This window comes from Patagioenas fasciata, chromosome 5, assembly GCF_037038585.1.
Source record: "Patagioenas fasciata isolate bPatFas1 chromosome 5, bPatFas1.hap1, whole genome shotgun sequence".
Classification (NCBI taxonomy): Eukaryota; Metazoa; Chordata; class Aves; order Columbiformes; family Columbidae; genus Patagioenas; species Patagioenas fasciata.
In genome coordinates, this window is record NC_092524.1 from 13970934 (window position 1) to 13997925 (window position 26992).

The 26992-nt window shown below is 36.3% G+C and overlaps 1 protein-coding gene across 13 annotated transcripts in view; it reads right to left on the reverse strand.

Moving 5' to 3' along the window:
* SOX6 (SRY-box transcription factor 6) overlaps positions 1-26992 on the reverse strand; it is a 380628-nt gene that overhangs the window by 175894 nt on the left and 177742 nt on the right. For all 13 annotated transcript variants that reach the window (XM_071808952.1, XM_071808951.1, XM_065839463.2 and 10 more), the window contains one exon: positions 4766-4855. In XM_071808952.1, the coding sequence (XP_071665053.1) occupies positions 4766-4855 (90 nt within the window). The remainder of the gene's footprint in view (positions 1-4765; positions 4856-26992) is intronic.

A 26992-nucleotide genomic window follows, 5' to 3' on the forward strand; every position in this document is an offset into this window, starting at 1 on the left:
GTTCATGCAGAACTCTCTCCAAGACTATTCCAGAAATGGATAGTGTTAAACTGCCAGATTCAAACAGTTGTGCCTCACTCTTCTGTTCCAGTCATTAATGCACACACCAAAAGATTCTCCTAGAAAACACCTCTTTCTGTCTCTCCTGTGTTCTAATACCAGAGGCAAATACAATTTTCAGTATTGTTTGTAGTGTATCTTACAAGGAGACTATCAAGTGGGTGAAGTTTCTTCATTTTACTAAATTCAACATTTCTTAGGAAACAGGAATGCTGCCTCCCACCTCTCCAAATATTTTGAGGCCATTATATGTACAAATTTGCTGCTTTTGGCTAGGATAGACTAAATTTTCTTCACAGTAGCTAGTATAGGGCTATGTTTTGGATGTGTGCTGGAAACAGTATTGATAATACAGGAATGTTTTCATTATCACTGAGCAGTGCTCGCACACAGTCAGGGCTTTTGCTGCTTCTCACTCCATCCTGCCAGTGAGTAGGTTGGGAATGCACAAGAAGTTGGGAGGGGGCACAGTCAGGACAGGTGACCCCAACTGACCAAAGGGGATATTCCATACCACATGATATCATGCTCAGCATATAAAGCCAGGGGAAGAAGAAGAAAGGGGGAGATGTTCAGAGTGACGGTGTTTGTCTCTTGAAGTCACCATGACACGTGATGAAACCCGGCTTTCCTCAAGGTGGCTGAACACCTGCCTGCCGATGGGAAGTGGTGAATGAATTCCCTATCTTGTTTTCCTTGCCTGCAGGGTTTTGCTTTACTTATTAAACTGTCTTTATCTCAACCCACGAGTTCTCTAACTTTTACTCTTCCGATTCTCCCTCCCATCATCCCACCGAGGGGAAATGAGTGAGTAGCTGCGTGGTGCTTAGTTGCTGGCTGGGGTTAAACCATGACAACATGGCACATGAAAGAGGAGCTTTAGGCTCTTTTTAATAAAGTAGCAAACATTAAAAGGGAAGGAATAAGCACAGGAAATATAATGCAAACAGCCTTCCGTATTGGGTAAAGCCATGGATATCAGTCACTATCCTTCCCAAAATAAAGTATAGGGTACAAAGCCAGCATGTGACATTCAAGTCACAATGCCTATAAATATAGATAGTTCCAGTTGTAAACACCACCAATGGAAACCAGAGAACTAACCTGCAACACAGTAGCTGGTGACCCAGGAGTCACTCTTCTATGAGACTGCTAGACCAATTCCGACCCTTTCATGATAACATCATTGCTTAAGTTACTTAAAGACTGACCTTTCTTATTTGATCTTCAAAGACCCTGCATGCTGAGAAAGACCATTGCAGGCTATTTCAGTAGGACAACTGCCTGATGCATGCAAGACTATGCTATTCCAGAGATTTATATTTGGAACAGAAACAGAAAACTTAAAACAGACTCTGTATAGTGATAAACGATGATATTCTGCCTAGCTGTAGCTGCTGAAGGAAAACTAGATAACTAAGCAACAGAAATACATGCAGCGAGGGAGGGTGAGGACAGAACTCAGTGCACCCAAAGATCTGGAAATCTAGATAAAAATCCTCCACCACTTTGTTTATTCAAATACAGGATAACAAAAACTAGAATGAACAGTATTTCCTGGTACTAATTTTAATTAAAAAAAAAAAAAATGCTGTGAGAGCCAGACATAAAGCCTAACAAATTGCTTGTATACCTTAACTAAATGTATTTGTACGCACACACAGGCAAAAGAAACCCAATCAAATTATTTGCATGGGCAGATGTGGGTTTTTTTTCCAGGTGAGTAGGTCATTTAACTCAGCTCAACTGCTTCATAGACCTTTGAAAATTTGACCTATGTGTTTCATTTATAAACATATCAAATGAACAAGCAGACTTATTTAACCACTGGAATTTGGCTACAAAGCATCCTGCCAAATGCTCCTCTGAGTTTCATGGAACCACCCTGAAGTCAATGGCTTGTTTGGCTGGAATTCAAGGAAGAATCTGGACCATTATCAATAACTGAACTCCTAACAAAGAAACTCAGAAAAAGCAGTTTTACAAATGAAGCACACTATGCAAGAGTAATTGTGAACAGGAACAATCCCACTTAGAGAAAAAATGAATGATTCACTGTTTGTTACTTTCGTATTGGCTTCTGTTGTTTGAATTAATAGATATAGTTTATAATTATATCTTGATTAACGCTATTGTGTTCTAAATATAGAAGGTAAAACAAGAAAATATCATTTTTATTTGTTTCTCTCAGCCAATTATCTTTTCTTCTTGTCTATGTGCTTCCCAAACATGAATAGAAACAGTTTGTGTCAGTGGTCCATTATTTTTTTTTCATCCTTTTTTCTGGCACTGATTCCTAGTGAACTGCCTTCCCACAACTACGATGTTAGTCTTTCACTCAAAGGGGGAGGGTTGTAGTTGTGCAGACACAGGGGAAGAGTATGTGCTCAGGTTATCCTTAACAAGAACAACGCCTTCTCTCTAAAATAAACAACTCCCAGTAACAGTCAGTGCAAAGAGCAGTTCCTCATAGGACCACACCTCACTTTCTTATAATCTAGATTTTTTTTTCCCTAGCGACCTCATTTATTTATTTTTACTGCATAGCTTCATGTCTATAAGTTAGACTCTTAGTAATACGAGTGGAAAGCCTGCATAAAAGCAAAAAACATCAGCCAGTTAAATAAATTTATTTAGAATCTAATGGAAATGAAAGAAAAATATATTTGACCTCCCAAAGATGCCACATTTTCAAAAATAGTTCCGCCAGACCTCAGCAGACCCTGCCAGTTAACTAACTGGAAATTCATTCAGCACTATGAAAATGAACCTCATGATTTGGAAATATGGCACCTTGAACACTGATAAGACTTTTTTTCTTAACTATGCTTCTTTGAAAGATTAAAAATGCTCTCAGTTTCCCCTGCTTTGCTATATTTCCTTCTTGTAATCTGGTTTTCATGCAGCCATGGGCTAGATTGGTGTTGGTTTTGTGGGTTTTGTTTGTTTGAGCTTTTTTATAGTTGGTTGGTTGGGGTTTTTTTGGTTTTGGTTTGGTTTGGTTTGGTTTTGGTTCGGTTTGTTTGTTTGTGGTGTTTTGTTTTGTTTTGTTTTCTTTCTGACATGATTTAAGGCACATAAATGCCAATATGATTTAATACCGGGCTGACAGCAATTTTATCAGCTAAGAGCTGACCAGCCTGGAGACAGTGGCTGGGCCATCGGCTTGGGACCCAAAAGGAAAGGAGTCCTCCTCCAGACCTGCCACTACCCCTGCTATGGAACTCTGCACATTGTTTTCTTTTATAAAACAACACTGTCATTGTCAAGAGGTTTGAATACTGTAAGCATAAAGTAGGACATAACAACAACCAGCATTTGTCTTCCATGTTTGTATATGCTTTCTTGTATTTTTGCTTGTTTGTGAAAAATGTTAAAGGCAGTTGCAGCAGCAAAGATTCAGTATTGGGTCTTGCGGAAGTCAATGAGTGGTGGAGGGGAATACTGCCCACTGAAGGACAGGCTTTCAGGGATGAAACACAGCAGCTAAGTTGTGGAAACAAACTGAATGACAGCCACACATAAATCTGGTGAACCTAATCAGGTGATCCCTTTTATACAGCCAATAGAGGAGAATCCAACAGATTTTGGTCCTGAATCAGCTAAATGAACCAATTATAACTTACTTATTAAAAAGGGCCAATTTTTCATCTGTTCATGTAATAAAAAATTGAACTATCTGAAGTTGCCCTGACGGAAATGTAAAACGCTAAGCATCAATGTTATTCAAATCAAATAGTTCTGTTTCATTGTTTGTTAGGGAGGGGGGGTGTTTGGATTTTCATGTGATTTTGTTTGGTTGGTTGGTTTTTTTAAACTGGTAAAGATTTGTTAATATGATGCACGTGATTCTTTGTTTCCACACGTGTAGTTGCTATTTAATAAAATAATACCAATAAAGAGAAATAAATCTTAGGTACCTTGTGTACTCCTCAAACGTGCCTTATGACCCCTTCTCACAGAATTAAAAAAACACCTTTTCAATTTGTTGCTTAATCAATAACACTGAATTTCTTCTTACTGAGAAAATCCATGGAAGAATTTGATGGGTGGGGAAAAACCCTTAAAGTTTTCTACATAGCACCTAATTTTCAAGAGAATTCCACTTTTATGAGATTGCTTGTTCAACAAATCTTGGAAACACTGGAAAGTACTGTCTCAATATGCAATAAAATTTGCACTGATTTCAGTAGGTCCCAAATTTCATCAAGAGTTGCTCTTTCTCCATAGGAATAGCATGAATATAGACTTTTTTTTTTTCTCCTCCAATTTGAATCAAGGATTTAGAACAGTAATCACACAACTACACCCTTTTATAATCTGAAAGCAGTTTCTACATATGGTTTATGCAACTGGGAAGAAATAGTACCAAGTACTAGTAACTCCATGTTTTTAAGATGTTTCTTCGTCTATTCACAGAGATATATAGCTACCGTCAATGAACTAATGTAACTAACCTGGTGTTAGTGAAAAACATAAACTTGATACTGCCTATAACCGATTGTGACATATTCATATTTATTTATTTGGCAGATGCATCCGTCACCTCAAAGATGAACATTACAAAACAGGGTAACTTGATTTGAAAGAAAAAAAGCACCCTCTAGTTATGATTGTTGCTATTATTTTTTCTGAACTTTAAAAATTCCTCAATTCCCTTTTTTAAAATCTATACAAAAGTTTAAAATTTGATCTGGTGTGATACCTTTAATTTCTCCAAGGAGATCACTTGTATTTAATTTTTCCATCTTCTCCTTCCAGTCTTTAGAAAGTAGCTTTTCCATGCAGGATGAATCTATTAAGAAACAAACAAACAAAAAAATAAGAAAGTCAAATATATTCTCACACATCAGGAAAACAGGTGCCACCTTCATTTTAAAACTGTTTTCCCTGTTCCAGTTGGACTATAGTTTCAAAGGGAAATGAACTCGTAGCCAAACAGAGATCTCATTTAACTGCATTTTAAATCCAAAGTAATTCCACCGAGGTTAATGGAGTTACTATGAATTTAACAAGGGTCTAATTGAAAGAAAAACTTCGTTCAGGATTTATGCATGCTAACTGCCAATTTACATGCATAGATTGCCAATGTATATACAAATTCTGTCTTTTTCATTTGAGAATGATTGTACACTTGAAATTATACATGAAGATTTAGAAGCTTTTTTTGAAATTTGGCACACAGTGACATCTGAAACCCATTTTTATACCCATGTCAATGCAAAAGTTATTCATATAATGTCTCCACGGAATTCATTAAAGCATTCTACATATTGGATGTTCGCAGTATCGGAAATTTTCTTAGTACTCTATAAACAACATTCAATGATTAGAAGCTGTGCTTTCATAATGCGAAGTTCAGAATACATTTCAAATCTTTGCCCCAGTCTGGGAGGCTTTCTCTGGGCAAAACTCTCACTGAAGCCTTCACACTTAGGAGAAAGCAGGAGACTGGCCTTATTACTTTTCATGTGATCAGTCCCCAACTCCACTAGAAAATCTGGGATTGGACATAACAGATTTCAACAAAATCTAAAGGTTTTTGCAGTTCCTAAATTAAACTAATTGGCTCTGAATCTAAATTACACAAAATCTTCCAGATAACTTACAAAAGGTGACTTTTAAGATGGGAATTCCTATGGCTTATAATGTGATGCAGAGCTTTGTGACTTTAAGAACCGCAATTCAGATTTATAAACAGTTATCAAGAAAACTTTACACGCAATTGAACGCTTAATTTCCCTTCCCAGTTAGTGATAGCAGAATCTCCATTAAACATTGTGCATTTACTTTCATTGGTACAGACTCATCAACAATGTCTATGCTAAAGTCCCTGGAAACCCTTAGGCCCAGTTTAGCAAGCCATCAAAACCATTATTTAAATGCAAATCTTTTCCGAAAATGAATCTTTCCAAAGCATGTTCATTATAAGAGTACATATCACTCTGGGCAGTGTTGAGCACATTATTTCTTAGTGCAAACACTGGGAATAGCCACACACCTTAGCCTGTTAGAAACTCTCATAGCAAGCTGCCATTTGTGTTAGGAGGAGATCAATTTACACTATGCTTTCTAAATAACTAATGATGTTCCAAATTTTGAGCAAGGTTTGCATTGATCCCACTACAGTCATTTAAGAATTAGCACTGGCATGTACAAGAAGGCAGAATTCAGCCCAACATATCTTTTGCTAAATTACTGGCAGACTAAGGCCAAGTCATGGCTCAAATTCTCACGTCAGCAGTCCCAGAGCGTGAAGCACTCACACAACTGAAAACTAAAGCAAAAAGCCCAGACTAAAAATGGCAACACAGATCGCAGCAGGTAACAGTTTGTTTCACCTCAGAGGATTCTAGAAATACTCAGAGGGAGGAGAACCATTCAAAGAGGTCACAGAGGAGGAGTTAAAGATTTAGGGAGAGGTTTAAGGAAGAAAAAGGTAAAATTCACATTAGCATCACTCACTTGAAACAAACAAAACCCAAAAGTGAGTTGAAAGCAAACCAAACTGTAACTATCAAAAGATCAAAGATCAGGTTTTAATTGCAATACAGTTTCACCGGGTAAGCCTCCGTGGAAAGACAACACAGCTCATAAATGTTTTTGAAGTAATATTTCAGTAGAAAAGCTAATTTATTTACTAATTATATCTTTCCATGAAAGAGACAAAATTAAGGAGCTGTAAGTTGCAATAGGCAGTGTTAAAATACTTGTTATATAATAACAATTTACTTTTAACAATAACAGGCACTTATTACTTTTATGAGTTCTGGCCTGATAATAGAAGAATCAAGAAATAACCATCAATTATGAATAGAACATTATAATTTGTTCTTTTTTGTGATATCATAATTTGTTTAAAAAGATGTTTCTGTGTTTCTCCCCTGCCAAAATTTCGGACCCCTCATCTCTGGAAAAAAAAAAAAAGAGCTTTAGAGTTTTGCTTTGATGATTGCTAAAGGTTATGTATTCTGCTACTTTTTAATTAAGATTATTTTCCTCAATTCATACATTTAAATTAGAAAAAGAAAAAAGAAAATATCACAGGAGCTGGTAAAATACTTTCCTCAAAAGCAGTAAAGCAGTTGCTTTATTTCTTCTCTTATTGTTCTTAAGCACAGCCACAGTTATCTGTTGTGTTTTTACATTACATGAGGGCAAAACCGTATTTCTAAAGACAGACTGAGAAAAAACTGGAATAGAAAAGAGGTCTAGCTGTGCACCTTCTTTTTGATATAATCACATTGCTAGCTACAATATTTATCTCTAAAAATGCCTTAAAAATTCCCTAAGAAACATTTATTTAAACAGCCCTATCTCATTCAAACTCTGTGTTATAGAACTGATCACACAATTTATAGCTACTGTATTTTGTGATTGGGAAGATAACAAAAAACGCACAATAAGCCTTTTAGTAAACGTTTTATAAAATTGTAGAAATAAAGATTTTGAAAGTCATGTAAATTTTCAATCAGTGGGTTTAATCTGCAGAATTTTTAGAATTTAAAATAGTGATATGTGTTAAAGCTCTCTGGAGGTCCTCCTCATTAGACATAAAACTATATATAAAGGCTTATACTTGAAAACCGTGTCTCCCTTCAAGTTCTGTATTTTGTGTTCACAAACACTATTTTGAAAAGGTTTGTGAATCAGAAAGGGATTTTTTTTTCTTCTTTCTGTACTGAAAATTAATTTTTACATATATACAAAATCTACAAAGATATCTCCTGACATTGGTAAAATGTCTTCATCCATATTGATTCATCTTCTGATTTGATTCATTACAGAAACAAAACATCGACTCGGAATCCAGCACTGAACATTGAAGAAGCCCGAATTCACATCTGCACTGCATCACTCTCCCTGTGCTGAGCCTGCTCTTCAGCACCATTCCCAAGCCTTGTGGATCCTGACATTTTCAAAATTCAGGGGTATTCTTGTTAAAGACAATTGTGAAAGAAGCAAAGAAAGAAATTAGCATTTATACATTTTTAGCTCTTCTCACTGACTTTATAAACCACAGTTGGGCTTATGCCGCAAAGTAGAATATTTTCTACTGACACTTGCAAGATCAAACTCGTGAAGTTGCACTAGAGCAATTTATTATATTAACAACACACAGCCTCTCATCCTTTATATTCTTATCTTGTGAACGAGGAAAAATTTTCTTTCAAGGACAGCAGACAGGTTAAGTATAATTAGACTGAGATGACTAAATGAAATCACTGAGTATTATTTAATATCATAGTTTATTACATACTTTGTATGTATGTAATTTTAATTGTGGACTAAAGGAGTTTAAAGTATTGTCAGAATCTTCTTAGACATGACAGTTTTGCAAAGGTGAATGAGAAAAGGATGTTAAAAGATAAATAAGCAGTAAAAAAAGAAAAAGGCGAAGGAAAAAAAAGCCTAGATGTTAGATGAAAAGGATCTCTCCAGAATGACAAAGCATCAATGAAAAGAATTAACATTTGTCCATTGGGTAATCAATCAGTCATGGAATGGATGGAATCCAGCTCTTTGTTGCACAACCAGTGATGAAGAACGAGTGTGTTAGCTATCACAGCCAAGCTCTCAAGTTCTTCCAGCTGAATGAAAGTCATCTTGTTCCTATCAAGGATAGCTTTTACTTCTTGTCTCTTCCTTATTCTTCCTTTTTTTTCTTATTTTTTTTAATTTCACTTTTACAGTCTTCAACAAGTTACCAGCTCCAGCTATAGCTTACATGAATACTGTATGACCTTACAGTGGCCTCCACCTATCCTTATCGATTCTGGGGGGGTTGTTCCTTTCTTTTTTGCCTTTTAATTCACTGAAGTAGCCTCTTATTACTTTCTTTGAAATACAGATACCAAAAAAAAAAAAAAAAAAAGGCGCGTTCTTGCCGTGTGTGTGTTTTTGTTTTTTATGGTAAAGTCATACATAAAAGAAAGCCTAAATGTGAGAGTGCAGCAGCAAGACTTCAAAGCACTGACTGTCAGACATTATTATTTCAAATCAGCTTTGACTTTTTGAGACTTAATAAAACACTATAGTACAGACTGGCATATTTATAACACCTATGCCAGTGATCAACTGAACTGTCGTATCCTTGCTACTGTGCAGTGCCTTGTTATTTCTTTTATAAAAAGCTTCCCTCAAAACATGTTGTAACAATACTGCAAACTGATAATTATTAATGATATGAGTTCTAAAACATGACTTTTTTGCATACAATTCTTTCTGAATACATACATTACTTTGTGACAGAAGACAAAAGCACATTGATTTATTAATAATGATTGCAAATGCATAGCAAGTTCATAAACAATACAGAAATATAATTCAGTCAAAGGCATAGGTGACATATTTCTACACACATCTGAACTGTTAAATCTCAAGGAAAGGCACTGGGAAAGACAAGATAGAGGAGTCAGAAGAGAAATCAGGCATACTACAAGAGAAACTCATAAAACATGACCACATCCTCAGTAGGAGGATGATAAACTCCTTTTCTGCATTTTAGAACAATACTACAGAACTAGTGACACCTTTGTCTCTATTTCAGAACTGTAGTCTACACTTATACCCCATTACAATTTAGTAGATACTGGTAAACATAAAAACACCATATTTTGCAAGCTTTGGGACTACATAACAATATGCAAGTTCCGGCATCTCTAGTGTTCTATATCCTCTAAGCTACTCTCACTACATGTATTTGCCGTCAGCTCCACAGGACAAAAGGTGTCCTTTGGATGAGCCTTTGTTGAATGAGTCCAAATGCCTCATTCAAGTCTAGATCATGAGAAAAACAGCACAAGTAGAATTACCCCGTCAGCATCTATGAAATATTTGTTAGAAAAAAAAGTGTTGGGGGGAGGGCTGTTCTTTGAAGAGATTAAATATGATCATGAACTCCTTGGGATGGACATTTGTGTGCTTACAAGGCCTAATACACTGGATTTCTAATACAGGAGAAGAGCTGCATTTTTCCCCTGAAACCAAATAAAATAAGCTGTAAATAAATATTACAGTTGCTACCATGCAGTTGCTCTGCTCCCTATTGCACCTTTGCACATCTCACCCCATGCCCCAAGTGTTTTCTTCACATGGGTGAAGCTAAGGACCTGACATTTAAATAACAACACAATCCAGCATGCATCTGAAAGAGGAAGATTTGTTTCAGTATTCTTCATTGAATACCAAATCCTGTTCAGAGTAGAAAAATCTAAATAAAATCAGCACTCTACAAATAGTCCTGAATAAAAGGCAAGCATAATTTAGATTTACCATAGTCAGTGTTTGTTACTTTCATTAAACTAAAATGCCAGGTGCATTGGTGCTATTATTAGATCCATTCATAAAAAAATGTGAATTATTCAGAAAATTAGGTAATTTTTTTTTGGTTTGGGGGTTTGGGTTGGGTTGGGGGTTTTTGTTTGTTTGGGGTTTGTTTTTTTTTTTTTTTTTAATCTGGTGATGAGTTTTAATGATCTGTATTGAGACTTTTCTTTATCTGATCCATCTCTGAGTGCACTACAACAGCTTGCTTCCATGCCTTTTGCAAGTTCACAGCACAGCAGATTTCCTTAAGGTAAAAAACCACCTAGCATAAATCTATATTAAAATACTTCTCAATTTTCGTGCTTCATAGTATATATTCTAAAATTATACGCAAACTCTAACATTTTGATATCAAAAGGGAAAGCAAAAGGTTAATTTAATTCACTTTGAAAGAACACACTTCTATAATCTTCTAACAATTCAAAATTAAATTAAGGACCTCACATTTACAAGCATGATTTGAGAAATAAAAATATTATATAACCATGACTATCAGAAACTTAACTGTTGGATGGTACTATCTATTCTTTTTTAATCCGAGGATGTAAAGTTTGTGTAATGTTACTAAAATAGATTCTTTGTTGCCATAGTTACTTTTTTCTTATTTCAAACACAAATTATCCTTTCCTGTTTCAATAAACTTTAAATAAAAGAAAAAGAGACAGCAACAATACAAATCTAATAAAAAATCAGCCTGAAGGCTTAACATCCATAGACTCAATGTACTGCAACTCTCTCTTGCTCATAAGCAGCTTGGCTTTAGTCTTGCTGGCAGGGGAGAGGCAGGTCAGGGGGATCTCATCTCATCCTCCTCAATTTCCATATTGTTCTCATATGGTAATTAATTATCACGGTCTAACAGAAAATTAAAATATAAGGCATTTCAGACATGTTGTTAACCAGTGAACTGATTTCTTTGGCCAATTTTTCAATATTTTCTTGATTGAATAAGCTTTCAAAAGCCAAATTCTTGAATAACAAAAATACAATCACAAAACATAAACGAGCAACATGACATTTAGAACAGGAAAACCTGCTAATTCCTTTTGCTACATTTACTGCAAATTTAAAAAAAAAAAAAAAAAAGAAAAAAGCCCAAATTCTGTATCTTGTTCCTGCCATCGAGGAGCCAAGTAGCCAAATAATCCTGGCCAGTTGCTTCCTCCCTCCTCTCACATCCGCTAATTTCTATCCACCTCTTTGTCTGCCATGGCTATTGAGGCTGTGGTGCTTCTGGCAAAAGCTGTCTATCCCACCAGGGTTTTGTTGAACACCTAGCACATCTCTGATCATGAGTTAGAACTTGGTTCTGATTCTCAGTGCAACCTGTAGGCAGTACTGTAAAACCACCAAGAAAAAAAAAGGGCCGGGGGGGGTGTTATGAGGGGGTGTGCAAAGAAGCCTTCCTAAATACAATGACATGCAAAGGCAGTCAGCTCACAGCAGATGTTTCCTTGTAAACGCAATAATGGAAATGCGACTGAGACCTGACTACCTAAGTTTACAGTTTTCTTTAGGACAGGGAACCAAGTAAATCTGCCAACTGCTGTACATTTTTTCACAGTGACAAGATTTCCACAATATGACAAAATTAGAACTGTAAGAGCTTGGAGAGCTCTCTTAACTTTTAATTAAAACTCTCCAAGCTCACTAAAAATAATTAGGCATTAAAATGTTCTGGTTTTCGTCTGAATTCATTTGCACTGCTTGAATGGTCTAGATTTTGCATGAAACAACAGACATTCTAAACAGAAACACTGGAATTTAACTGGGGGTGATTTCCAGACCTGCTTTCTATGATGTGGCTAGTGGGAAAAACTGAAGTGAGGCTGTAGCTTGTACCAATTCTGCCTAAAATGGCTTGTTTCAACAGGAATTCTCTAGTGCAAAGAGCTTTCGCACTGAACGGAGTACACTCTGCTCAGTGCAAAACTCTAGATAAAAAGGAGTTTGAATTTCATGGAAAGAATAACCCAAGATACTGTTCTGACCTTTATTTTTATTTATTTATTAAAAAGCAGAACCTTTAACCTTGCAAATGTTTTTGTTCTCTTAAAATAACTCATACAATGCTATATGCCACACTATTTTTAGCAAAGCAACAAGAGAAAGCATGCTTTTCCCATACAGCAGGGCACTGATATAAACATCAACACAGATGCTCTGTGAGAGAGCGCTGGACTTCTCAAGCACTTGATCATTAAGGAATGCACCAACTGTTTTAGATAATCTCGTGCCAGCTCCAATTCTGCTCCACACTCCCCTTTGGGAGTGGCAAATCTTGTCCTGCTCCTAATTTTTCATTTTACTCACTCCTCCATTCTTTATTTTTTCTTTCCCAGAACAGAGGGAAAAAGGCATTGTGTGCCAAGCAATGCAAGACTAGAATCACTTCCCCAAACAGAGCAAAACTTTCAGACAATTAACCCTCCCCTCTTCTTTCAGATAAATTACTAAGTATAAAATGCAATCTGTTTCCTTTGTTTACTCAATATGAACAATTTGTAAATGACTCAAGGATAAAATTCAGAAAATGTTGTGCTAAATTAGAACCATTATAAACATGCTAATGACTGCTCAACTAAAACATGCAGGATCAGTGTGAAGAAATATATTTAGTTCCTGTGAAATACAGTTGTATTGCCTCAGAACTATCTGGTCACTTAATTGTATATGATTACTTCAGGAAAATGTTAATTTCATGAACACTGCACTAGACAATACACTACGTATGTCAAAAGGAGCTTTCTCAAATGTCAGTGTAATTGCACGAATGCAAGGTTTTGGCATATTAGTAGAAGAGAAATATCTTTTAAGTCTGACAAAATTACACGTACATTTAATTCCTCCACTTAAAGTTTCCCTTCCATTATAAGCTGCATTTTACTGTTAGATTGGCTGTATTCATTGAAGTATACATCATTGCCTAATTTGCATTACAATGATAGTATACTGTGTACTATATGTAATCACCTATTCTCTAAGTATGTGCACCTCTATTTACTACCCAAGTGAACATTTAATATTGGCAAGAGAGAGTCTTGGACTTTACACAACAGCAATTAGGAATAGTTGGGAAAAGGGGAGCACAATTTGCTTGTGATCTCTGGCCAGAAGACTACATAAACTGATACAATAAAGAAGAATGATACACTTATTTTCCTGTTTCTTACTACGTATCAGCAGAGTAACAAAATCAATAGGATATAAAATATTTGCAAAAGAAAGAACTTGTGTTAATGGAAGTAGATCTCAAAATCTGCTTATTTTTCTTTGCTTCCATATCTTCATATCTTTCTGTATTTACCAGCTCTAGAAGATCAATTTTTTTTCCTCAGGGTGGAAGAGAGGAACAGTCTAAGACAATATCTTAGCTAGAACTCATCAACGTAGCTCCATCAAAGACTTGAAATTTCTCCCAATCTTTGGCTTGATTATTCTTTCTCTTAATCTCATACCTCTATTCCTTGTTACAGTCCTCTTATAACCCTAAACAATTCACTTTCATCTTTGGTATCCACTCTTTTCAAACACTTGTGAGCTGAAGTGACATTCTTCTCATTATTACTCAAACAGACTATTGAGAATTTAATCTTTAAATCTTTCTTTGTTAAACTGCTCTGGAAAAAAAATGTGTCATATGGCCTCTGGACATGCAGTGTCTTTCTTTTACAAATGAATTTCCGCAGTAGCTCAACAAGTTGTAGACTGCATGTCTGCCTGTGTTCAGCTACATACTAAGCCCACTCATCGGACTCATCATATTCAAGGCATAGGGGCAGATTTTATTTTCTTTTAACACTGCACTGCTCTCCCACGTTCTCATACCAAGCTGAAGCAAGCAGAAAATCCTATCTCAATTCAAGAAATTATTTGGTAGTACAAATAGGCATTTATGTAATTGCACCTTCTCCTGTCAAGTGCAATGCCAAACGAGCACTGTATCGTTCAGCACAGCAGAAATTCCATAAAGTGACTACGGAAATACTAGTAAAATTTTGGGGGAGTAAAACCATCTCAAACAAAAGACAATACAAAAAAACAAGTGTGGGTAACCTACTTCACACCTGGTTAGTTTGCGGGAGGATGGGGACTGATGGGACTTCCTGAAAAGCAAGAAAAATCGGTTTCTATTAAACTGATTAATGTTCCTCGGAAAATTTGTGGCACCAGATGATTTATGAACAAAACACAGATGATTCAAAAGACCTCTATTTTGTTCCCCCAAATCATGTTCTACTCATTACCCTAATAATGCAGTAATAAACATCTGTTTAATGATTTGAAGGCTTCTTAATATTGGGTATAAAAAATCTTAACTCAGCTCTTACATAAAATATTCTGAAATTAAAACAATTGTATAACAAAAAATAATTTTTCATGATAAATACTTGAGCTTTTTTTGTATGTAAAAGTATAATACAAAGAAAGCAAAATAATATGCTCTTGATTTGAAATGACTTCAAGTAAGGATGCAAAGGAATGAAAACAATAGCTAGAATCTCCTCTCTATTTACCATTTCTGAAGGTCTCCATGGCAGATGATGGAGTCTTTTCTAGGACACTAAAATACACCAACAAAATCAGTTCTATAGCTTCCTTTATACTAATAAATCTTTTACTTCAACAAACTATCATATTCTGTATAAATATAAATACAAAACAAGCAAGACTTTCCTGAGTTACTTCTAGCAAATAGAGCTTTAAAAGGTTTATAAATCTCACAAGCACCAATCTACTTGCCATGGATATATATTTCAGGAATAATAGCTGGTTTGTTAGAAATCTGTGAAAAATTTAAGAAAAGAATGCACTAATATCTTCAAGAATAATATCTTAAAACTGTCATTTCCCTATATACATATAACTGAAAATTAGTCATCTCTTTTTTTTCTTGTAAAAGAACATTATTGATTTTGTAAAGTCAGGTACTGGAAAGATATGGATATGGTAGAATTAAAGGTGTCCAGGAAATCATAATTCAGTCCCCGTGTGAATAAATATTATGACACATTCTTAAAATAAAAACCCACACACAACTGAAAAAAAATATACACTTCTTTTTTTTACAGGATCCTTGCTACATTCAGCACATGGGCCAACCCCAGACAAAAGCCTGAACTGGAACTACAGAGCGAATGAATCTGTTGCCTGTATAATCATTGGCCATGTTTCATCACAAAAGTTCAAAGAAAGTAAATGTATGAGGGGTGGAACTGCAAAAAAGAGAAATGATGGGTCATAGTTCCATTTTCTGGGAGCTCAATTTTAAAAAACTTGGGTTTGTATTTGAGGAATTGCTGAACATTCACAGCTGCAGCTGTGGCAATGTAAAGTCAATGTGAAGACTGAGGCTATATTATATATAGCTATATATAAACTGCTGCACAAAGTTAGGTCCCCTGGAAAAGAATCAGGACCTAAACACCTCAAGTTGAACATCCAATAAATCAAAGTCACCCTTTCAGTCCTACACCTGTGAAGTTGTATACTAACTATCCTTTTTCCCTCGCTAAAAAGACTTTGAGAAGATAATTTGCCTGTAGCACATTTACAGAATATGCTGAAAACCCTCAGCCAATTGTGTAACATCCATGTCTTCAGAGCACAGCTTGAATAATAAGTAATTAATAGACACTGATGTTTCAGATTGACCAGTAAGGATATAACAAGCTGACGGATAGTTTCAAATACACAAAGGATCATCATCATCATCACTAAAAGTGAACTGGATGAATCAAAATTCTCTTTGAGGAAAAAAATTATTTTATTACGTAATAAAAATTTTACTCATCTACATAGAAATAGAAGTTGTTTCCATTATAAAACATTTTAAGTTCTGTTGGGTAACTGCAGAAAGCTTTCACCAGTTATGCAGATATTCTGCAAAATTAAAGCAGTTTTAAACCTGTGCTTATATACAGCTCAGTCTTTTCTAAATTAGATTTAGGAGCCAGATTTGGAAAGAATGGTGATTTGAAGGTTACTGATCATGTTGAATTAAAGACAGGGTGAACAGGAAATGGGCTTCAGTTTCTCCATGCTGGACTTCACCAATTAGAAACACTACCGATAATGAAAGTGCACGTTGCACCCTGTGCTAGCACAGCAAAACAGCCACAGCCTCCTTTTGCTCTCCTGACAGAGCATCTCTTGGCATCCCCCATGGCCAGGCTGACACACCTGCGCAGGATCCCTTGTTTGCTTAGAGCGAGTGATGTCACAGCCTGATGCACAACTGGACTCAGTAACTCATCATCTGTTTCCTGGCAGAAAATAATTTTGCCCCCAAAGTTGGGGCACAAATTCATTACCACATACATCTTCCCAAAATATGTAGCATAGCATTACAATAAATTTTAGAACCGAGAAAATGGGGATCATTTGGAAATGTCTGAGAGAAGATTTAATAAGACTTGGGGAGTTATCCCAAAATCTGCTACCAAAAGAGGTAAATACATATTCAATACAACTAAATCTTCATAGCTACAGAGAAGGAAGACCACAGTAAGCTCGCACTACCTGTTTCAAGCTATTCTTTATTTATTATTCTGCTAATAAATTTCCTTACTTTTCCAGAATCCTCCTCACTACAAGAAAAAATTGGTATTGGAACTCCAGGGAGCTAGGTCACAACCTTCACTAAAAGTTATATTGCAGGTAACAAGATAATCTGCACAATTTTGGTCTTAAACATTTAGTCTTCTGGATTTTATTGATTTAATCCACATTCTATAGTTACAACAGTTAAATTAATTAGCTGAATTTTAGCTGCATAACTCACCAGAAAATTTAAGCAGCTACTTTGACATCGTAGTTTAATGCTGGTTTATGATATACTCTTTACACAAATGCAAAAGAATCTAACAAAGACTCAGTTGTTTAGAAGGAATTTTCTCATGTTGAGGGCCAATAGAAAATTTCACATTATCAGAACAACCCCTACACAAAAGATTGCTCAATAATAAGTTCTGATTTATGACCCTAGAAGTACTCATTCCAGAGAACAGGACAGGTAGGAAATATCTTAGTGCAAATGCTAAATGGCATACTATATTGAAAAAGTATGATATTGCCTTATTCTTTTAAATATATTACCAAATGCACTGCATGAGTAACAGGTGAAAATTTGATTCCTATTACATTCAGTAGATCAGAATGTAATGTACTTTATGCACTAGTACTCTCGGAATAACACAATTCACAACAGGATCTATAAATTTCTTAATCATAAACTATACTTCCTATCTTTTAGAGTGTCTTTTGCAAGGCCACTGCATGATTTCTAAGGCTAGATTCCTTATACACAAAGTTGTATGTATGAACTTCATACAGAAAAAGTAGTGTGGCCACAATGGTTTGGATGCACAGTGCAAAGAATTGCTACGATCAAATCAAAGGCAGGACTTTGGGCCACTGCCAGCTTCTCCACGTGCTCACAGTTTGGTCCGTCTAATTTGTGTTTACACACATTAAAGCTGAGATCAATCTCTCACCCTTTGGTTGCATTTTCATTGTCTCCGCTCCACATGAGAATTGTCTTACCGGGGTTTTCATCTTGACGTTATCCACAAACATCGTTTTATGTAGACAACCACGCAATCTTTTTTGTTGACTACTCACTTTAATCTCTGGGCTGCAAACTTGCCTAAACCCTACTCCCACATTTGCACTCACACTATTAATATAATCATGAGCACTAGGAAGGCAGAGTCTCAAACATCGCAAGTTACACGGCTCTGGTTCCTTAAGCTTTTTTTAAACACTTATTTATGGGCAAGGTATAATTTACACCACCTTATGTATGGCTGGGCAGGTGGTACACTGTGACTGCTGCTCCTTATATCAATTACGCTAACACCATTGTCAGTGGTGCCCACTTTTCCCCACCAATCATATTTTCACCTGTTCTCTCTCATCATAAGATTTGACTGAGAGCTCTCAGGGACAAGGACTGTTGTTTTCTTTCACCACTGCTGCATGTAGAGCACCTAACGTACTTCCTGACAGAGGCGCCTGGAAAAAATTATAAGGAATCATCTTAATTACTTCTAGCAAATTTCAGAGACCCTTCAAAACTCTGTGGCCTAAGCTCTATGGAATATTTTTTTATTATTCTTTTTTCCTTTCAAAGCTATACAAGTCATTTAACTCACTGTCTCAACTGGAACAACAGCTAGTGCTCAACGACCACCACACCTTTGCCTGTGCAAAGAGAGGAAGACAGTATGCACAGACATGGCTTTTCCCAAGGCAAAGCAGTCGCTGCAGCTTCAACAGCTGCCGCTGTACTCCACAAATGCTGAAGTCACATGGAATCTTTTTAATGCTACAATGAGATTGCTGGAGTTTCTCATGGTTCCAGTTTTAGGCAAGTTAGACGAATTGTGACAAGATCTAAAATTTAGGAACAACAATTCCTCTTAGTGAAATATCCCACATCCAGATATTTTTAGGAATTGTCCAAAAGCTTTTCCTTCTTCAGCCAAATGTAACTCTCTAATGAGTTTATTATCTTACAAACAGCGGTGTAATGTGAACTTTGAGACAAAGACAATACATCTCTCTTCTTCTGAAAAACTATCAACTGGACCTACTCAGAACCTGAGACTACAGGCAATTAGGTCCAGAATATCAGTTAAAGAATTTAAATCACCACAGTCCATTGCTTTTTGCAGTTATTTACAAAAGAAGGTAAAAAATTGCCCACTCATTTTGATTGCATTTTTTTACTCTTTTCCCACTAGTGAAATAATTTCAAAATATGGATAATGACAGAGATACAGGCCCTAAAAGTGGAACCTTATACTGGATTAAATAGCTGATCAGAGATTAATAACAAACATTGCTAACAGAGGTATAGGTAAGTCACGGTAAATGTCGACTGCAAAGTCATACAGGAATCACCACGCTGGATCAGGCTGCTTAACAATTCCCCTCTAATCACGGTAAATTTTGCAAAGAGTGGATTAAAAATATGAACACCATAAGCATGTCTCACCTATACTCAAGACTGCACTTTCAAGCAAAAATACTTTTTTTCCTTTGAAGAAGCATTCATCCCTTTATACCAGAGACAACAAGGACACGCATTTCACAGAAAGCATCAGTAGAGTTTGGCCAAACAGAAAACAACAGAATACCAACCTGTAAACCAAAAAGATTAGTTATTTACATGGTCAGGTACATACGTTCTTATCTTTGTTCGAATCAAACAAAATTTGAGGATTTTTTAAACACTACTTTTACAATCTCCTGTTCCTTGCCTAGATGTCACCTTCTAATCTTAATGCCTGCTTTCTCTTGTTTTGTAGCTGCTCTGGTTTCAAATCACAGTATCACAGCTCTAACAGGCAAAGCTATCCGTAAGAGCTCCCCCAAATTAGACAATTCATATCAGCTACTGGATGCAGTCCATACATTGGAACACAACACCAAGTCAGCCAATATCAGCCACAATCTGTAACAACTGGCCAGGGCCACGGTGCCAGGAGTCCTCCTATACTGGACTTTCTCTATGTCTTGTTGCTTGGAGGCTGTGACTCTGACAGTACCATATTGGAAAAACCTGGAATAAATCTAGCAAAGAAAGAGATCACTTGTAAGTCATCTGTGGGTACATTCTGTCTCTGCTGTGTGGCTGAAGCTCCCGTTAACACTAACATGAGCTACGCAGACCTACTGATGGGCGAATTATACCCCTGACAGAAAAGCGGTTTTTTGCTCGATGGATTTTCTTTGATGAACTTGTTGGCTACTGCACAGTCATGTGTATACATTTAAGTATTTCTCTGCATGTATGCATTTGTATATCTCTACAGCGATGATGTCAGTTTGCCTAAAAGTGCAGATAAAGCACTTCTTAAGCCAAAATGGGCCAAAGATAGTTTTCCCCATATAAACTTCGGTTTGTCCCTTATTTATCAAAACCAGAAAAAGTTTGAGAGAAAAGGGGACTAAATTGATTATCCCAACAAAAAGAAGTTAGGGCCTTTCTTAAGACTTACTTTATAGGAACCGTATGCAGAACTTTCACTTTCTAGAAAGTGGTTTTCTCTTGAACACACATCAGAACCATTCATCATCATATAATTGCAAGTTGTCAGTCAGAGCCGCACCCTTCATGCAGTGGCAGGCCGCCAACACATCTGTCAGAAGCACTCACAAGCTTCCGTGTATTATTGTAATCCCCTACAAAAGGAACAAGCCCATTCATCCAGTCCACATTTTCCAAATCGATGACGACTGTAAACCCTGAGCCTGGAAAAATAATAGCACTTGCCCTAAAAATGCCACACTTGTCAGGTGACCACAGGCTAGATGCCAGAGAGCAAATATGAAATAATTCTCATCCCCACATGTAACATATAGGTTTTAGGGAAGTGGGTTCCTCATGCACAAAAGCATAAAGCTGGGTTCTGTGCATACAGCAGTCTCCAATGGTGAAACAGGCTGCAGGGGTAAATCGTTCTACCTTTTCTGCAAACTCTCACTTCTTGCACTCTAGACTCAATGAGGAAAAATTTCCTCTTTCTTCCTTAATGTTTCTACTCTTCTGCTTCCTTTCTCTTTCATCTAGAACCATCTAGTCTTTACATTAGCACATACTCTTTTCTGTGTTTCCACTTTCCTCCTGTATCCTTTGAAAGACACATTCTGCTCAGACAGGCTCCACAGGTAGCACCTCAGGGCCAGCCTGGAATTAATGAACCTGAGGACTTGGACCAATGAGTCCACAGTGGGCAAGATTCTCTTCTCAGAAATGATGTTACGGACTTTCACGGAGAATGCTGCTTTGCACAGGGCTTCAGAAGCTTATTTGCAGAGTATATGCATACAAGAGCCATGAATACTTTGGAGAATGAGGTAGAGTAATAAGCTTTACCCCTCTACATCCACTAACATTTTACCCCTCCACTTGCACTGACTTTTGCATTCTCTCTCTGGAAAAGTATGACAGTTTAATGTTCAGAAACATTGAGCGAAACGCATGCCATTGCCCTTTAAGGCAGCAATGCGGCCACATGAACCCAGAAAGACCTTCAGTGCAGCTTTGCTTCATCAGGCGAGGCTGTGGATGGAGCCTAATGCTTCTCTCAAACCAGACAGATCTTAAGTGCTTAGATATAGAGGTAGAACCATGACTCCTCTCTGACCCTCCTTCCAAACATTTACCCCCAGGAACTTTAAAGAAGCAGGAGCAGACAATCAACACACACGCCCAACCTTAACGATTAGGTTGGTAAAGGCTTTATGCACTCCACACTGCTATCAGGCATTTTTATCAGCTCTTCATAGAGGCAGAATGCATATTATCTATACAGCCATGTACAAAAATATATTTCTGAAAAAAATTGAAATATATATGATGTCTGACCTGCTACAAAATTTATTTCCAAGACCAACTATAGGAAGTATTTATTCCTGAATAATACATCCAGGAGTAAATTATACCATCTCACTGCACAGAGGAAGTTAAATGTCGTAAGAAATCAACTCTCAGCTCTCCTGCATGAGTATATTCACACAGTGTTGTTGTTCAAACTAATGTTATGGAAAATCTAACAATTCTCAGTCTATCTCAAATAAAAGTCTCTGACTACTGTAAAAATACCATGTAAGCATGAAGAAAATTCAGTAACTGCTCCACTTACTCACGGACAGTCACACAGACTAGTCGAGCTAGACCATCCTGTTGGAATGAAGTTGGAATACAGGAATATCACAGTTTATCATTGCACTTCTGTGGAACGTGTTGGTTGTCAAAACAGCAGTGGAGGAAAACAATCAATCCCCCGATCCTTTCATGACTCAGTTTCTCAGATATAAAGATGATCTCTTTATCTCACACAACTACTGAATAATTTTTCTTTTACAAAATGGTAATATAAGCAAATTTAAGCACAATAGTATATTTTTTCAATTACGCTGTCTTAACCTTTAATACTTTCAAAGTTTACTTGACAATGTTCATTTTTTCAGAACTACACCATATTCAATAATTCTTAATTTTTTGCATTAATGAAGACCAAACTTCACTAAGTCTGAGTGAAATTAATTTTGGTGTTGAGACATCATGAAGTAATAATATCTGCTGTAAACTGGGTAAATCAAGATAAATTAATGCTTTCTCTTTATATATATATTTATATATGATACTAAATACATGCAAATATAAGTACAACATATGGTCAACAAGAAATAAATAAAACTGAAAACACTTTACAACTGCATGGCATGTATCCAAACTAAATTTCAGGTAGCAGATGGCATGAATAGGATACATGTGAGAAACAGGCAATTTCAATTATCTCTGAATAGTTCATAAAAAATAAAATTTGGCAAACCACAATTTTTAAAAAATGGACTTGAAAAATAACATCGTGTAATAGAGATAACTGAATTGAAAACATAACAATGCAAAGTTATTAAGCTCATCCTGAGCATAATTTCATAATGAGTATTAAATGATTACATGTGACAGAATAGAGCTGCCCCAAATACTCATGCCTGGAAAACGTAATAATTAATTATTCCAAGTAGGGCTCAGAATTTCATTTTAGTTATTATCATTACCGAAAAGTGGCACACCACAACAAGTAGAATCTGGACCTGGTCATTTCTTCGAACAGTTATTCAGAGAAACTTCAATGCGATCTATTCAGCAGAAGTCAGATTTGCCCACAGATGCCATGCAAAAATCATATTGTTTCGAGCCATAAGGTGGAAAAAGAAACTACATTTAAAATCTTTTCTGATTCACACCAAATGAGAATCTGGTCTTCACAAAAGCATTTGCTCTCCTTTTAACTTATCTTTTGGAAAAATGAAATGTGTCAGGTGGATTCCTGAAATTTCAAGATTTGGTAAGCAGGACAGAGGCTAATTTCCTAAACATTTCATTGAGATGCTTACAAATGCTGTGTAGAATCACCAGGCAAATCACCTAGGAATCAATTCATGAGACACGGTACTATTGCTTTCATACTCCCCTCCCTAATTCTCCTTTCCACATAAGAAATGTGTCAGACATAAAGATCTATTAGCTCAAATCCCTGAAGTTATTCAGATATCTAAATACGATTTAAGTGTCTAATTGCCATTTGTGTAATTGGGAGTTAGATAGCTAAACAATAGTTTGGGTGTCTGTATTCCATTGAGATGTAAGCTTTTCTGTTAATGAAACTCTCAGCATTATCCCTATGAAAAAATGGTAAAAGCGCTCTCAACCATTCCATTCTTAAGCTAGATTAATGACAAAACCAAATAAAAGGATGAAAAAAAAATCCTGCCTGCACAGATATAGGCAGAATGAAGTGTAATTTTCACTAATATACACATAGACTTTTATTTATCAGATTTGCTGTTAGCAGACAAGATAGCAACTCCAAATATCAGAAAAGAAAGGAAGAGTTTATTGACCCCTGTGATTCCAGAAACATTTAGTAAGGACTGGAGAAGCTTTTATCCAGTTCAAATTATAAGTATTTCTCTTTTTTCATGCTCATAACAAGAATTTGATCCCTGTTAAAATGGAAGGTTGTTCAGAAGGCTTTATGAACAGTACCTTCAGCCTGGCATAACAGAGACACAACATAATCAGCAGGCACTTCTGAGCATCTCAATAACTGAAGTCTGGGTCTTTGAAAGAACGACTACTCTGCCATTTCATAACTGCCACCTAAAAGCGGGAAAGTGTTGTTTAATGACAGATGGGTTTTACTGCCCAGATGAATTGGAATAATAAATAGAACCCATGTATTTTATGTACAATGAACGCTTATGAAACTAATTTATACATCTATGTGCTTATAGTTAGATACAGATATATCTACAATTTCAGTATTTAAAAAATAGCCAAAAATTTTAGCTACGTTACTTGAATCAAATTACATCTCATTTTTAAAGCTGGTGGGCCCAGTAGTTTTGGAAGTTGAAGTTAGAAGCGCTGAACATAGTTCAGCAATCAGTCCCAGTATGTTTTGAGTTAGGCATCCAAGGTCAGTAACCACAACTGATCATTTCGATCACTGGAAAGTATGTTCACAGTATACACAGCTACGGAGTCAAGACACTATGAGCTAAATATCCCTGCCATGAGAAAAGAAAGGCCATTATAGACTACCTTTCAGACAAAGCAATATGGGAGGCACCTGCTGAAAATATGTTTTTAGGATTCAGAGACTCCCCTGGGGGACTCAGCTCCTTCTTTTAGGGACCTTAACCCTCTCTCATGAGACCTCAGACAGCCCTTTCCCAGGTCCTTCTACCACAACTCACAAAGCCTATGCCATACCTCCTATCTTGGAAGGTTGGGACACAACAAAAGCTACTAAGGAGTTGTCAGAAATGTCATGGCCACCTCATACATTAGGAGTCCCGGTCAAGCAGGGATTTCTTGAGCACATGAGTCCTGTCTGCGGTGATTGCAGGTAACCGTATAATAACGAGCAAAGAAGTCTGCAAAGTTCACCAAGCTCCATGTGGTTACTCACATCAAAACTATTTCATTCTGATTTGAGAGTGGCTGCAAGAGTAGTTGTTCATCAAGCTTGCGTTTAATGTCATTTTTCTTTCTCTACTTGCCCACCAACTGACAGTCCTGCAACAGAACAGCTACCGCTCTCATTCTTTCCATGCCTCAGAGCACAGGAGATTGCCAGAATATACCTTACTCTCTCTGTAATCTATATTTTTTTTAAAAAATGACAAAACTTTCTAAAATTTAGAAGCACAGTAGAAAATTTAAACGAAACTCTTAATACAAATGAAATGAATCCTAGTAGCCTAACTACCAGTTTCAAACCAGTAAATCAGTATGCTTAATGTCAGCAACCGATAAAGTAGAAACATATGCTCTGCTTCACTAATGGCATAAAAAACATTCTCTGATTGTCTTCTGGTTGAAGCCAAATGTTTGTTGGTTAGAACAAGATTTATCTTAGAAACATTAATTTTCTATAGCTTGCAAACTGATTTATTTTCTACTAAAATCTATGAGATTACTTTTAGCTTAAAAAGACTTCGGTAATGGTTTCTGCACAAGACCTATCAAATGATATTTCTTGGCCCATAACAGTCATCTATCCTTCCTCCTGGCTAAGAAACCTTCCCACAGTATATTACAGTACAATATGTGAGCTACTGTGTTTGAAGTTACAGCTTATTTTATCAAGCAGTATATGTTCTCTACAGGTAGTAAGTGATGCACTCCCTTGGAACAAATAGATCAGTGTTTTCTTTGGTTTTATATTTTCTTTGTTTGAAAAGAATATTAGCTGCTAAGGCAATGCAGTATCAAATATTCAATATATAACTGTAGAAATATACACATGCATACTGTATACACACCAAACATGATACTAGAATAGAATTACGTGATACCTGCTGAGTATCCATTTTTCTTATGCATTTGCACCAAGAATCGAGTAGTTAGATTTTCCAGAAAGTTCAACTCTCTTTCAAGCATTGAAAAGATGTGAACAACTCCTCGGAAGTGTTCCCGCTATTCTCAGCGCTGAGAGTTGTAATAAATGAAACATTTTTTAATGTGACTAAAGAGCTGTTTAACACTAGGGCCATTTGAAAATCTGGTCCAGTGAGGGTATCTATCTCAGAATGACAGGAAGTCCAACTAGCATCTTTAATATAATCATCTGCTACATTTGGGGCTTAACAGTATATTATCTAGGCACGAACTGCAAGATTGGTCCCATAAACTGCAAATTTTACTTTTAAAAATTGTGACCACTGTAATTTTAAGAAACCTGATAACTTCTCAGAGATCACAGTAAATAAATGGTTGCATGAAAGGGTCAGTTGAAAGGATATGGCATACAGTGGCTGACAAAAGATTAAAACGCAATCACATATGAAAAAGCCACAACTTGAAAGAAATCATGCATTCTTGAAAAGACACTTAATACTAATAGATGACATACTTTTACTTGAGTTTGGATCATCTAACTTCATGACTCATTATGTATCTGAGTATATCAATTATATCATAAATAATTTATATCATTACAATGTTCTGTGGTTTAATGCATTTAAAAGTGTTCTAGATAGATGAGAGTTACATGTCTCACTCACCTCAACAGACCTAGGACACGAAGAGTGAAAATAAACTTTCTTATTAATTAGTACTAATACTTCTTCATGTAAATAAATTAATGCAAAAAGATACCAAAGCACAGTGCAAAATCAAGTAAGCATTAGAGTGTCCAATTTATAGACAAGGTATCTGAAGCAGGGAGATTAACATCACTGCCCAAACTCAAAGCAAGTCACTGCAATCACTACGCTTCTCTCCAGATTCTGAGCCAGCTCCTGGAACAGAATAGAAAACTTAAGAAAAACAGAGCTTGTAGGAAACATTCTCTTAACATACAGCATGATCACAAACACTGAAAGCCTGGTTGACATTTTCAAAGCTGCAAAGGGAATTTGGATGCCGCCAATTCTCATTAACTTTAATGGGAACTGGGCATCCAAATCTCTTAGGCAGTTTTGCAAATCCCACCACAAATGACCATTTAGGTGGTAAGCATTAAATGGTATTGCCTGCCAGGCACCTTTAGCTTAGAGAGTCACATAAAATAAA